The following is a 14,570-nucleotide window of genomic DNA, read 5'->3' as shown; positions in this document are numbered from 1 at the left end:
CGGCAGAAGACGACCAATCGGTCCATCCAGTCTGCCCAGCAAGCTTCACACTTCTTTTTTCTCATACTTATCTGTTTCTCTTGGCTCTTAGTAACCTTAGGTTCTATTTCCCTTTCACCCCCACTATTAATGTAGAGAGCAGTGATGGAGCTGCTTCCAAGTGAAATGTTAAGTTTGATTAGTTAGTTAAGCGGCAGCATAGCGCTCTGCCGTTGAAGCAGAGATATGCGTGAAGTATTAGTTTTTCTTCTCCCCTGCTGTTGAAGCAGGGAGCTATGCTGGATATGCATTGAAAGTGAAGTATGCCTTGAAAGTCACATTAACTATCATCAAATATTGAAAAGCCTAATAATTGGTAATTGAATAAGCCTAATAATTGGTAATACCTATAAGCCCATGAACCCATCCCTGTTTTTTTTTTGTTTGTTTTTTTTCCTTTTTTTTTAATTGGGAGATGGCAGCCCTCCATCCTTCCGCTCCGTGAAGGTGGAACACCAACCACTGGCCACTGGTTGGCCATAGTGTGACTGCACCTTAAGCATTGTGTACGATTCTGGTCCCCATCTCAAAAAAAAATAAAAATAAAAATAAAAGGTAGCAGAATTAGAAAGAGAAGGGCAACTAAACAATTCCCCTATGTGAAAAGGCTAAAGAGGTTAGGGCTCTTCAACTTGTAAAAGACACTGAGGTGAGATAGGACAGAGGTCTTTAAAATGAATGAACAGGTAAAATGTGAATTTATTTACTCTTTCAAAAAGCAAAAAAAAAAAAAAAAGACTAGAGACATTCAATTAAGTTATTAGGTGATTATATTCTTCTGTTTGTCTTCAATGGAATTTTTTTTTTTTTTTACTCAACACAAAATTAAACTCTAGAATTTGTTCATGGAACATTTGATGAAAGCTGTTAGTGTAGCTGGGTTTAAAAAAGGTTTGATTAAGTGCCTAGAAAAAAAGTCCATAGAACTATTAAGATTGACTTGGGGAAATTCACTGCTTATCCATGGGATAAGTAGCATGGAATCTATTGACCTTTTGGGATTCTGCCAGATACTTGTGACCTAGACTGGCCACTGATGGAGACAGGTTACTTGGCTTGATAGACCTTCGGTATGACTCAGTATGACAAATCTTATGGTTGTTGAGTTTCACACCGAGACCACTCATGTGAACAGAAAACTCTGTTGAGATGATCTACTCAAGTCTTGGAGATTCCTGGAAGATAGCTGGCTTGAAGACTCAATTCTTGCTTGCCCATTGCCAGATCTTCAACACTTTCTGGCAGAGAGAGTCCATGCCTCCCTGTTTTGACAGAACATGGCCACTTGGTTGTCTGTGAATCAAAATGCTCTTCCCTTGGAGAAGATGCATAAAAGTTGACACAGCACATCGGACTGCTCTCAGTTCCAGCAGACTGATCTGAAAGGGTCTCTCAGAGAGACCAATTACCTTAGGTCCAAAAGGATCCTGTGGTGGGCACCCCATCCTTTTATGGAGACATCTGTTGCTAAGATTACTTGATGGGGATGGGGGAGACCACAAAGCAGAGCGCCATCGTGAAGTATCCCAGAGTTCAACCAGCAGTGCAATTCCTGTTTCATGTGAAACCTTAATGTGTTTATCAAGGGTTGAGTTAGTTGATCCCATTGACAGTGCAGATTCCACTGCAGGTGACTAATATGATCTAAAACCAACTAGAATCACTTTGGACATCGAGAGCCAAACACTCAGCGCTCACTCATTATGAAGGTAGAAAAGCGGACTCCTGTAGCAAGTATATCCATACCCAATTGGGGGGCTGAGGGGGGGATATGATAGAGGTCTTTAACAAGTAGATGTGATTCTTATTTACACTTTTGAATAATAGAAGGACTAGGGGGCATTCCATGAAGTTAGTAAGTAACACTTAAGACTAATCGGAGAAAATTCTTTTTCACTCAACGTACAATAAAGCTCTGGAATTTGTTGCCAGAGGATGTGGTTAGTGCAGTTAGTGTAGCTGGGTTCCAAAAAGGTTTGGATAAGTTCTTGGAGGAGAAGTCCATTAACTGCTATTAATCAAGTTTACTTAGGGAATAGCCACTGCTATTAATTGCATCAGTAGCATGGGATCTTCTTAGTGTTTGGGTAATTGCCAGGTTCTTGTGGCCTGGTTTTGGCCTCTGTTGGAAACAGGATGCTGGACTTGATGGACCCTTGGTCTGACCCAGCATGGCAATTTCTTATGTTCTTATTAACTTATTTTCCGGATCAGCACCAGATTCAACTTCAATATACACAAAGAAAATCTAACTTCTGCACAAGCTGAATCATGTTTTGCAGAGAGACTAATATGCCCTCTCAGGAACTAGCCAATCGTCCAGGTACATTTGTATTCCTTGACACCGTGTGTCACTGCTACAGCAAGGTATATGCAGAAGTCTCTCAGACCTCCTGCCAGGCTGAAGAAAAGTAGTCTGTATTGATAATGGGAAGAATCCAACTTGAAGCAAAGGTAGTGCCAGTGAATGGGATGGATGGGTATGGAGCATATGCTCCAGAACATAAGAACATGCCATACTGGGTCAGACCAAGGGTCCATCAAGCCCAGCATCCTGTTTCCAACAGTGGCCAATCCAGGCCATAAGAACCTGGCAAGTACCAAAAAACTAAGTCTATTCCATGCTACCGTTCAGATCCAGAGAGCACATCAATTCCCCAGTCTAGATGTAGGGAAGAATTGAGCTGAGGGAAATGATTTGGAATTGCTCTTGAGTAAGATGGTTGTTCAGGCTTCTTAGATCTAGAATGGGTCTCAATCCCCTCACTCCGATTTCTTGGATATGAGAAGATACCAGGAGTAAAATCCCTGTCCATGTTGAAGAATAGGAACTGGTTCTATCACTCATTGCTGAAGCAATTCCACTTCAAAAGACAAAAGTTGTGTTAAGTGAGACTAATCTGGTTTGAGAGTCAATGAGGAAAAAGATGGTAGCTGGGAGAAAACGCAAATGGTATCCAGATTCCTAGTCATCCTTTGTTATCTGGTGTCACTCCTCCAGAAGGCCTGAATTCTCTCTCCACCCAGTTAAAATCTTTCATAAGCATCAAAAACTTGACCCACATTTTGGTTCGGCTTGACCACATTCATGCCGACACACACAAGAGGGAAGTTGCTGCTGTTGAGCCAGAACAGGTATCCTTGAAAGAGTCAGAATGAGCCTCTATGGAAGCCTAACCTCTTGTAATTATAGAAGGAACATCTCAAAGAAGATGGTTGCTTGGGGCCCCATTGAGAGGGACTGGACCCTCCATATTGTTTTTATTTGCACAACCTTCTCTGAGCTTTTCTCCAGAGATGCTCCCCAGACAATGAGCACATCCGCCAACTTTTTAGGGACATTTCCACATGTGCTGCTGGCTCTTAACTAAGCTATACATCAAGCTCTGATTAAGTAGCTGGAGAGCAGTGGGCTACAAACTGGGGAGACCAGGGTTCAAGTCCCACTGTTTCTCTTTGTGACCTTGGGCAAGTCACTTCATCCTCCATTGCCTCAGGTACAAACTTAGATTACAAGCCCTCTGGGGATAGGGAAATGCCTACAGTACCCGGCTATAATCCACTTTGGGTGCCGAAAAGCATAATATAAAAAATCTAAAATAAGAGCTAAGCAGGCCTGCATTTAGGCGATTGCCTAGGATGCCAAATTTTGAAGGCGTCAAATACCCAGGCCTATGATGAGCCACTTACTTGAGGGCTATGTGCCACTGCAAAACAAAAAAAAGCACCAGTGTGGTACTCTGACCAAATAACCCCTCCCCTGCTTTACAAAGTCACTAGTGGTGAAATCCCTACTGTCTAAGCTCCTAGGGGAAATCCTGCTCTCCCCCTACAGTCCTTTGGTTGAAGAAGAGGTTTGAGTTTTGGTATGCAGCCCTGCAGATATTGCATCGTATAAGACTGATGAGTAGACAGACTAGCAGGCTTTGGTACATCCCAGCAGTCTGGACTGATCTGGGTACATACAGGGAAAGGAAAATTGGTTCTTATCTGCTGATTTTTGTTCCTGTAGTACCACAGATCAGTCCAGAACCCGCCCATTTTTCAGGAGGTGGAGAATCACTCGCTCAGCTCTAGTGTTCTATAAATACAGATTTGTTTAATACGGTTTTCATAGTTTAATATTTTTACTTAGTTTGGTCATTGTTTTCTGCTTTATGCTTGGGTACAGATCTATGCAGGCGGCACTGGGGTTTGAGGCAGTGTCAGTAGGACTTTGTCTCCATCTGCTGGCAGGGATGAATGGCCCAGCAGTCTGGACTGATCCATGGTACTACAGGAACAAAAATTAGCAGGTAAGAACAGAATGTTGGGAATTATTAGGAAATGGTGAATAAAACGGAAAATGTCATAATGCCTCTGTATCGCTCCATGGTGAGACCGCATCTTGAATACTGTGTACAATTCTGGTCGCCGCATCTCAAAAAAGATATAATTGCGATGGAGAAGGTACAGAGAAGGGCGACCAAAATGATAAGGGGAATGGAACAGCTCCCCTATGAGGAAAGACCAATGAGGTTAGGACTTTTCAGCTTGGAGAAGAGATGACTGGGGGATATGATAGAGGTGTTTAAAATCATGAGAGGTCTAGAGCGGGTAGATGTGAATCGGTTATTTACTCTTTCAGATAATAGAAAGACTAGGGGGCTCTCCATGAAGTTAGCATGTGGCACATTTAAAACTAATCAGAGAAAGTTTTTTTTTATTCAACGCACAATTAAACTCTGGAATTTGTTGCCAGAGAATGTGGTTAGTGCAGTTAGTATAGCGGTGTTTAAAAAAGGATTGGATAGGTTCTTGGAGGAAAAGTCCATTACCTGCTATTAAGTTCACTTAGAGAATAGCCACTGCCATTAGCAATGGTAACATGGGATCTTCTTAGTTTTTGGGTACTTTCCAGGTTCTTATGGCCTGGATTGGCCACTGTTGGAAACAGGATGCTGGGCTTGATGGACCCTTGGTCTGACCCAGTATGGCATTTTCTTATGTTCAGTTAGCATTTAGCTCTGAAATACTCAAATTGTCAAGTAGAGAGATATATATATAGATATAGATCTTTCCCTGTAGGCGAATTTGAATAAATCCTTTTCTTCTTTGCTATTTTAGGGCAGACTGTATGACAGTGGAAAGGAGGAGGTAGTTGGAATAGTACAATTCCAAGTGATTTCTGTACTTATAGCCCTTCAACAAAGTTGGATTTCAAGAGTTTTCCCCTCATTCTCATCCGTAACTGATGCAGAATCATCAACTGGGAGAACCACTGGTTCTGACACAGCGTCCATAATTTGAATCTTTATGGGTAGAAATCCCTTGTGTGTTGGGGGAAGACTATAGTGATAGGAGTATACTACCGTCCACCTGGTCAAAATGGTGAGATGGACAGTGAAATGCTAAGAGAAATTAGGGAAGCTAACCAAATTGGTAGTGCGGTAATAATGGGAGACTTCAATTACCAGCGTGCAAGAAGCAATAATAAAGTTCATCAATAATTTTATAATAGATTTTTAATTGAACCAAGAACTCAACTATTATTCATGGCAACTCCATATATCTTCAAGGATACAAGTGAAAGAGTCCCCCGACACGGTCCGTGTTTCGCGGTCGCTGCATCGGGAGGGACCCACAGAATTAGTTTCATCTACAACATATAAAGAGTGATAAGCGATGAACCGTATGAATGGCCATTCAAAATTAATACAGAATATAAGAAAGCATACCTTATGTGTTCATCCTGGAGCGCATCGGCTCGTACATTAAGTCACTCATTTAAAGAAGCAGTTTGGCGCCAAGGACAGGAAATATCGCGATAGTATCACAAACAATCGCGATAGAATCACAGATCACAAATCAGCATAAAACCACGCCCCCACTGTAGGCAATTCAGCTGAACAAGAACCACTCAATATCTTTATTAAGACCTTTTGGATGGACAGAAGACAGTTTGAAAATCCATTTTTGTTCCCGTCTACCTAGGATTTCAGAATAGTCCCCTCCCCGAAACGGGGGTGTCACAACCTCCAAAACTGAAAATCTTAAATCAGTAATGCAATGATGATGTTGGACCCAGTGTGTGACAAGGGGTTCATCCATCCTAAGTAGACGGATATTCGAACAATGTTCTATAATACGGGTCTTGACCATCCTCGAGGTCTTACCCACATATAGTAAGGGGCAGGGGCACTGTACAGCATATACCACACCCCGGGTGGTACAGTCCGAGCTATTCCGTAACTTAAACCTGAACCCAGTATTAGGATGAATAAAGGAGTCTGACAGGGCAGTGTGGCTACACATAGTGGCTACACATAGTACAATGACCCCCCAGGTCGACCCATAGTTTCAGGAATTAACTCTCTATTAGAGCCATTATCACAGTTTATTGATATTTTTTTAAAACCATTTGTTGCCAATATTAGATCTTATGTGAAAGATACTGCACACCTTATCACAAGATTGTCAAACTCAACTGTCCCTCCGTCTGGCTTTTTCTTTGTTACCCTGGATGTCATTTCATTATATTCCAATATTCCTCAGTTAGAAGCTCTCCAGCTTATTGAAACCATTTTGGACCAACGTCCGGCCCCTCGCCGGCTGACTACTTACTTTTTGGTACAATTAGCCACTCTTGCTCTTACAAAAATTTTTTTTATGTTTGATCAGCATTATTATCAGCAGATCAAAGGGACGGCAATGGGGGCCACTATGGCCCCCTCGCTCGCCTGCCTATATATGGATCAGTATGAGTCCTCACTGGTGTATCCTTCTGCATGGTTCTCCTTTATTGATTTATGGTTACGGTACATCGATGACATTTTAATCATCTGGAAAGGGACAGATATTCAATTTTTGATGTTTTTTGACTGGTTAAATTCTCTGAACCCACACATTCAGTTTAATTTCTGTATTCATCCTGAAAAAATTGCATTTCTTGATATCATTTCCGTAGAAGAGGACCAATATGTGACCACCCTATTTAGAAAGGAAACTGATAGGAATACGTTACTGGCATATTCTAGCTGTCACCCTAAACCTTTGAAGGATAACATTCCCACGGGGCAATTTTTAAGATTAAAGCGTTTGTGCTCATCCCGCACTGATTTTGTGGAACAATCTAAGCTGATGTCTCAGCGGTTTTTGGATAGAGGATATCCTCTCCGCGTGGTGAAAAAGGCTTTTAAAAGAGCTTTGTACACCAATTGGGATTGGTTATTTCTTCCCTCTGTGGCTGATGAGAATCAGTGCTTTAATTGTATTTTACCTTTTTCTACTGCTAGCAAAGCTATTGCAGCAATGATCCGTAGACATTGGGAAAATCTGTCCTTATCGCTTTTTCAGGGACCGCTGCGGTTCACTTTCAGGCGAGGGAATAATCTCCGGGACCAGCTAGTACATGCCAGTTTTAACAGACCAATAGTGGAGAGCAGGGAGGGTCAACATGGCCCGTGTGGTCATTGTACTATGTGTAGCCACACTGCCCTGTCAGACTCCTTTATTCATCCTAATACTGGGTTCAGGTTTAAGTTACGGAATAGCTCGGACTGTACCACCCGGGGTGTGGTATATGCTGTACAGTGCCCCTGCCCCTTACTATATGTGGGTAAGACCTCGAGGATGGTCAAGACCCGTATTATAGAACATTGTTCGAATATCCGTCTACTTAGGATGGATGAACCCCTTGTCACACACTGGGTCCAACATCATCATTGCATTACTGATTTAAGATTTTCAGTTTTGGAGGTTGTGACACCCCCGTTTCGGGGAGGGGACTATTCTGAAATCCTAGGTAGACGGGAACAAAAATGGATTTTCAAACTGTCTTCTGTCCATCCAAAAGGTCTTAATAAAGATATTGAGTGGTTCTTGTTCAGCTGAATTGCCTACAGTGGGGGCGTGGTTTTATGCTGATTTGTGATCTGTGATTCTATCGCGATTGTTTGTGATACTATCGCGATATTTCCTGTCCTTGGCGCCAAACTGCTTCTTTAAATGAGTGACTTAATGTACGAGCCGATGCGCTCCAGGATGAACACATAAGGTATGCTTTCTTATATTCTGTATTAATTTTGAATGGCCATTCATACGGTTCATCGCTTATCACTCTTTATATGTTGTAGATGAAACTAATTCTGTGGGTCCCTCCCGATGCAGCGACCGCGAAACACGGACCGTGTCGGGGGACTCTTTCACTTGTATCCTTGAAGATATATGGAGTTGCCATGAATAATAGTTGAGTTCTTGGTTCAATTAAAAATCTATTATAAAATTATTGATGAACTTTATTATTGCTTCTTGCACGCTGGACTTGTTGATTTGATTGTTGTGCAAGCTCCCTTTGCTTCATGTTTCTGCTTGGTAGACTTCAATTACCCCAATATTGACTGGGTAAGTGAAACAACAGGGCATGCTAGAGATAAGTTCCAAGGATAATCCATAAACTGCTATTACGGTAATCAATAAGCAATAGTAGCTTGGGATCTAATGTTTGGGTAATTGCCAGGTTTGGCCACTGTTGGAGACAGGATGCTGGACTTCATGGACCCTTGGCCTGACCCAGTGTGGCATTTCTTATGATCTTTATATGCAACTAAAGCCTCCTTGTCAACACTAGCTAGAGTTTCAGTACTCCCACATCGAGAAGAACCAGGACAAGTTAAGTATGCTTAACTTAATGGACTGCTCATATCTGGATACAGCACAGTCTCTTGCCGAGTTCCCCCAAAGGAGTCCACTTAAGCATCGGCCTGAAAAATGCTTTTTTAATCCTCTCAAAAATGGCAGACCATGTGACACAAAAATTTACTATTTTGGACTGGTATTTACAGCTGAGTGAATAACTGAAAAGACTTTTGGATGGATCTCAACAAGTCTTGAGATTGTCCCAGCATGTTGAGATCCTTGTTCTAACATTTTAATCCTTTACAGAATTTGGTGCTAATTATTAGTAGTGCTTCGGCTTTTTTTTTTTTTTTTTTTGTAATTGATATTTTTGGGATAGTTTATTGTAGTTATAAGGGGAAGCATCCAGAGATTAGCTGAAGTACTGCAGTATGGATCTCTTAATGTAGAAGCGTAGGAATCGATTTTTCATTTTTACAGGCATCCCCCACAAATCAGATGACACGCAGGCAGACATGATTTTTTAAATGTTTAATACATGAAAAGCACAGATTGTGTACATGTCCCCACTCCCACACCCGATAGCTAGGAGGTATACTCTGTACTAGGGCTCAGTCATGACAGTCCTGCAACCTTGGTGGATTCTCCAAATAGAGGGCAGAGCTTAATCTCAAGGGCCCAAGGCATTTTGACTGAGTATCTTCGAATGCAGGTGCTGAGATTTCACAAGGACTTACTGATCGGTGCTGGTACTGGAATCCCTTCACTCCTTTTTCTGGGTTTCAGGACTCCCTCTGATAGATGCTGGGCCCTGCTGCACCTGAATTCCCAAATGCTTAAGTTTCTCCTACACACTTTTTGCCTCCCCTCCTGAATCACCGAGCTGAGCACTGAATGGCCAGCCTCCTCCGCCTCTCCTTCCGCAATGCTGGTTGCTATTAGCCCGACACTCACTTCTCTCATGGGGGGATCTGTGTTCGCCTTGAACTGGAGCGCGATCTGAACCAGGGTGAGGTTTGTTCTCTGAGAACAAGGACACTCGCCATCCTTCTGTGGGAACCAATAGCAGCCATTTCTCATAGTGCAGTATTAAAAACGCTATCACAAGGAATTGTGTGCGCTCCTCTAAATTCATTATGGAGGAAAGAGGCAAAGATAGGGTTTGGTTTTATTTTTTTTTTTTAATCCACCCATCCTTCTCACTAGAATCTTCTCAGCCTTCTCTGACCAAACCCTCTATTACATCATTGAGCCCAACTCCTAAAAAGAGAGAGAGCGCCACAGCAAATGGCATAATCCATTCACAGATCTACCAACCTGAATATATCCCCACTAGGAGTTCCCTTTCATTTACAATGTATTATATATCTGTCACATTTAAGAGTAGGATATCCAGTTATGTGTTTTCACACAATTGCCCAGGGAGAGGCGGTGGCGTGTCATCATGATCTTGAATTTAAAAGTTATCAAAAATCTGAGGCAGGGAAGCAAGGTGTTGCCCAGCATGCCTAATACATTTGCACTGGTAATCCCTCAAGTTGAACCATGCAGGTCAAGCCAAGGACTAGAGGGCCATCTCCTGTAACACACACCCTCCCTACCACCTGTTGGCCAGTACTTTCCTCCCTAGCTCTGATCACACGGCTTCTAGACACATGCAGGTCCTGACCAGCCCTAGACAGGCAGGTGATAGAGTCCTAGCCCAGGCCCCCAGCACCTGAGCCACAGGCTCAGCCTCAACCACTTACATCACAGTAGTAAAAAAAAAACAAAACAAAAACCCCACACCAAAAAAATGTTGCAACACTAACCAGGTTCAGGATGAAATATGTAACCTGCCTCCAAAACCTCGGTTGTTAGAAAATAGTTTTAGCTAGAATCTTACATATAAAATCTGCAAAGTTAGCCCCCAGCACATGCCAGACAGTCCTGCATTTGCAAAGCAAAAAAGAGGCTGCACCAATGGAGCAGGAAAGCTCTTAAGAAAGAATGGGGCGAGGAAGGAAAGACTTTGCAGGCTTCTCCTGCTCCTTTGGTTCAGCCTCTAGAGACTTTCGCAGAGGAGGATCTGAAGCCCCCTTTTACAGCAGGGACTGCAAACCGGAATTTCACCTGCAGCTGCTGCTGCTGCTGCACTCCTGCTTCCAACAGCCTTCCCCGCCAGACCAGAGGAGGTCGCTCCCGACCCCGGAAGCGCAAACCAAACTAACGTACAGCGGCCCGTGGAAAGCAAGCTCGGCCCGAGCACGGCAGCAGTTTTAGTCCTTAACATATTTTAGGGGGGAAGGTCTGGGGCTTTCATTTTTACCTTGGTGCAGAAAGTCTTGCATGAAGAGGCGCATCTTCTCCCGCCGCTGGGCCTGCAGGGCGTCGCCAGGCTCGCTCTGGTCGCGGCTGCCCGCGCGCTTCCTGCCCAGGCGGGACATTCTGTTTCGCTTTCCTCCCCTCCCCCACCCCCCGGGGAGTGGCTTTAAGCCCCGTCGTCCGCGGGGGCGGGAACGGCGGCTGAGCGCGTGGCTCTGTTTCCCGCTCGAGCATTATTGAGACGCAATGGCGCCAGAATAAAGCGGGGGCGGGGGGAAACGCGAGGGTTTGGAGGGGCAACTCAGCGCCACCTGGCACCTTCCCTCCCTGCCTCGCCGTTTGTGGGAGGAAGGGTGACTTCTTCCTCATGCCCAGCTATTTTATCTTGTTCGTTTTGTTTGTTTTTTTTAATTTAACATCCAAAATAAAGTACACGCTGAGCAATACAAAGCAACAAAAAAAATCATTATTAACAGATTCCGGGATTACGATATAAACTGCAAAAATCAATGGCAGAGGAGCCGCGTTATTTATAGCGTTTCAGTAATAACCGACCGAGCTTTTCAGAGTCCAGCAAGGGTCACTTATTGGAAGTGACTTCTTCTGATTCATTATGAGTGGGTGCATGCTTGTTAGTTTTACATTCTAACACTCTCATTGCTGTGGGATTGAAGGGGATTTTTCGTCACTAAGCAGCTTTTAAACAGAAAGTTTCATCCTCCTGCTTTTTACATGGTCCTATGGTTATTACCAGTGCCTCTGGTTTCCTGCGATGGACTGAGCAGATTTTGCAGGCAGTGATGGAAAATTCTGCAGCAATTATTTGGGCGTGTGTGCAGACATCTGAATTATTTTGTGTAATAAGAATAGTTTTTCGAATTTTCTATGTGTTTGTATAATTTATTTTTTGTTATTCGGGAAGTTTTTTTGGGTGGAGGATCTTGGGCATCGCGGGGAAGGAAAAGAGATCTCAGGGAGGAGAAGGAAAGACAGGGCTTAGAGTATGGTGTGGGGATGGGGATAGGAGGAGGGAAGATCATGGATGGGGGGAGAGCAGAGGAAGGCTCTAAGATCTTGGTGGGATTCAGAAAAGAAAGAGGATGATGTCCGCTCCAGTTCTGATCCGCTTTGCATTTCTTCCCATTCCCTCCCAGACCTTTCCTTGCTTCCCCTCCTCACCCCCCAGTTCTCTTTCTCTCCCTATCCGTATCCCAGACGCTCTCACTCATCCCTTGTCCCCAGTGTCAGAGAGGGAAGAGGAAACAGCAGGAGGCACCGCTGCCTCTCCTCCTCCTCCTGCCTCCGAGCAGCATGGGCGGAGAGTGGGGGGAAGGAATGGCAGGGAGAGAAATGAAGAGAAAGCGATGGGGGAGAAAGAGAGGTGGCGAGAGAAGGGGGAGAGGTAAAGAGAGAGATATTGATGGAGGGGAGGCGGTGAGGAGGGAGCAGGACTTGATTTCCTTGGCCTCTCCTCCCAACCAAAAAGGTGTTCCACAGCCCTTGTTGGTTGTTTTGGATCTGCACTATAATTCACGGATAACATTGCCCAAAGCGCTCCAGGGGCGATCCGGGTAACTATAGACCAGTGAGCCTGACTTCAGTGCCGGGAAAAATAGTGGAAACTATTCTAAAGGTCAAAATCGTAGAGCATATAGAAAGACATGGTTTAATGGAACACAGTCAACATGGATTTACCCAGGGCAAGTCTTGCCTGACAAATCTGCTTCACTTTTTTGAAGGAGTTAATAAACATGTGGATAAAGGTGAACCGGTAGATGTAGTGTACTTGGATTTTCAGAAGGCATTTGACAAAGTCCCTCATGGGAGGCTTCTAGGAAAAGTAAAAAGTCATGGGATAGGAGGCAATGTCCTTTCGTGGATTACAAACTGGCTAAAAGACTGGAAAAAGAGAGTAGGATTAAATGGTCAATTTTCTCAGTGGAAAAGGGTAAACAGTGGAGTGTCTCAGGGATCTGTACTTGGACCGGTGCTTATCAACGATCTGGAAAGGAATACGACAAGTGAGGTTATCAAATTTGCAGATGATACAAAATTATTCAGAGTAGTTAAATCACAAGTAAATTCTGATAAATTGCAGGAGGACCTTGCGAGACTGGAAGATTGGGCATGCAAATGGCAGATGTAATTTAATGTGGACATGTGCAAGGTAATGCATATAGGGAAAAATAATCCATGCTTTGGTTACACGATGGCAGGTGGTTGTTAGGAGCAACCACCCAGGAAAAAGATCTAGGCATCATAGTGGATAATACATTGAAATCGTCAGCTCAGTGTGCTGCAGTATGGAGAATGAAGGCACATTGCATACAGCAAGATCAAATTCTCTGTTGTAACCAGAGCTATGGCCTATGGCTTGTGGTCACAGATAAAGGATTTTTGAATAGAGATTAGAGAGCACATATTGAGACTGTGTACAAGAGAGATCCCTCGCTGTTACTGCATGTATTTAGGGTCATGCACCTCCCTGGCTTTTTTCCACACAAGTTCAGTTTTCGATGCAAATTGATCTGGAAATGTTCTATATTCTCCTCCGGAATCAACTATGGTCTTGGGGCTAGGTACAAGGGTACAATAATTTTGTCAGGAAGTTTGAATGTTTGCTCTGCAATGCCATGTTTATGGCGTAATGATCATTACTGACTCTTTCACTGAAGCTATATAGCCTTGAAAAGGTGACCAGGAAAGGTGTGTATTCTAATGTTGTTGCTTCTTCATAGACCGGTAGGAAAAGCATCCAGATATAAAGATATCTTACTGAGCATGTGCAGAACACCTGAAGTGGTAATAAACAAAATATACAGTAGCAGCTAAGTATTTTAATTTCATGCAACTATTACTCCAGACTAGATATTACATATATATGCATATCAAAGAAGCAACGAATTTGTCATAGTTCAGAAAATTCTAATTTCTCAGCACTGTGAATGTTGTGCATTTTTTAAATTAGTATCTGCAAATTTATGAAGCACTTTTACCCACTGTGCTATAAGTAACTGAGTAACATTAGACAAGAGGAATTGCAGTCATACATTCTTAAAGTTGGTGCAACCAGTCTAACGAGGAAATGTAATGCAATCACAGTACATTGTTTTATTAGTCACAAAAGGGGGTGGGGCAGCAGCGTGGCTCGGTGGCAGGGCTACATTGCCATTCAGAGTTCATGACTTTCATTTATTTATTTCAAAATTTTTGTAGACCACTCACCCAGCACAAGGCTAACCAGAACAGCGTACAATACATTTTACAAATATAAAAACAAAGGCCCTGGTCAGATTACCCTACTCCCTAGGCTACCCAACTCTTGTAACACTGCATGCACAGGAAATGGTAGGGGGGTGAGGTGAAGTCTGGTCATCATACCAGAGCAACACCTAGTGGCCAGATGTAGGGCTCATGATTGGGAGGGTTCCAGATAGACTATCACGGCAATGACTGGGTTAGGTGAGTTTGGGGGTAGGGGCCCTAGGAATGTAAAATAAGGGGGGGGAAAAACCCAAACCCAGGTACTTGCAAATGATGGCTCATAGCACCCTAGTCCAATAGAGAACAGATCCAAATAAGCTGGAAGCTTTAAAAGGAGCAAGAGGAAA

At 43.4% G+C, this 14,570-nt stretch overlaps 1 protein-coding gene across 2 annotated transcripts in view; it reads right to left on the bottom strand.

Moving 5' to 3' along the window:
* Positions 1-11,170, bottom strand: part of LOC115096098 (borealin-2-like) — a 45,392-nt gene extending 34,222 nt beyond the window's left edge. The window contains exon 1 of one of the 2 annotated variants that reach the window (XM_029610631.1): positions 10,964-11,170. In XM_029610631.1, coding sequence (XP_029466491.1) covers positions 10,964-11,081 — 118 coding nt within the window. In that variant the 5' untranslated portion in view covers positions 11,082-11,170. The remainder of the gene's footprint in view (positions 1-10,963) is intronic. The other variant, XM_029610630.1, reaches the window with a different exon arrangement.
* Positions 11,171-14,570: the final 3,400 nt, after the last annotated feature.

The sequence above is a fragment of the Rhinatrema bivittatum genome, chromosome 7 (assembly GCF_901001135.1).
Source record: "Rhinatrema bivittatum chromosome 7, aRhiBiv1.1, whole genome shotgun sequence".
In the NCBI taxonomy this organism is placed as follows: domain Eukaryota; kingdom Metazoa; phylum Chordata; class Amphibia; order Gymnophiona; family Rhinatrematidae; genus Rhinatrema; species Rhinatrema bivittatum.
The sequence above is the reverse complement of the archived record's forward strand: the minus strand, read 5'-3'. Positions and strand labels throughout refer to the sequence as shown.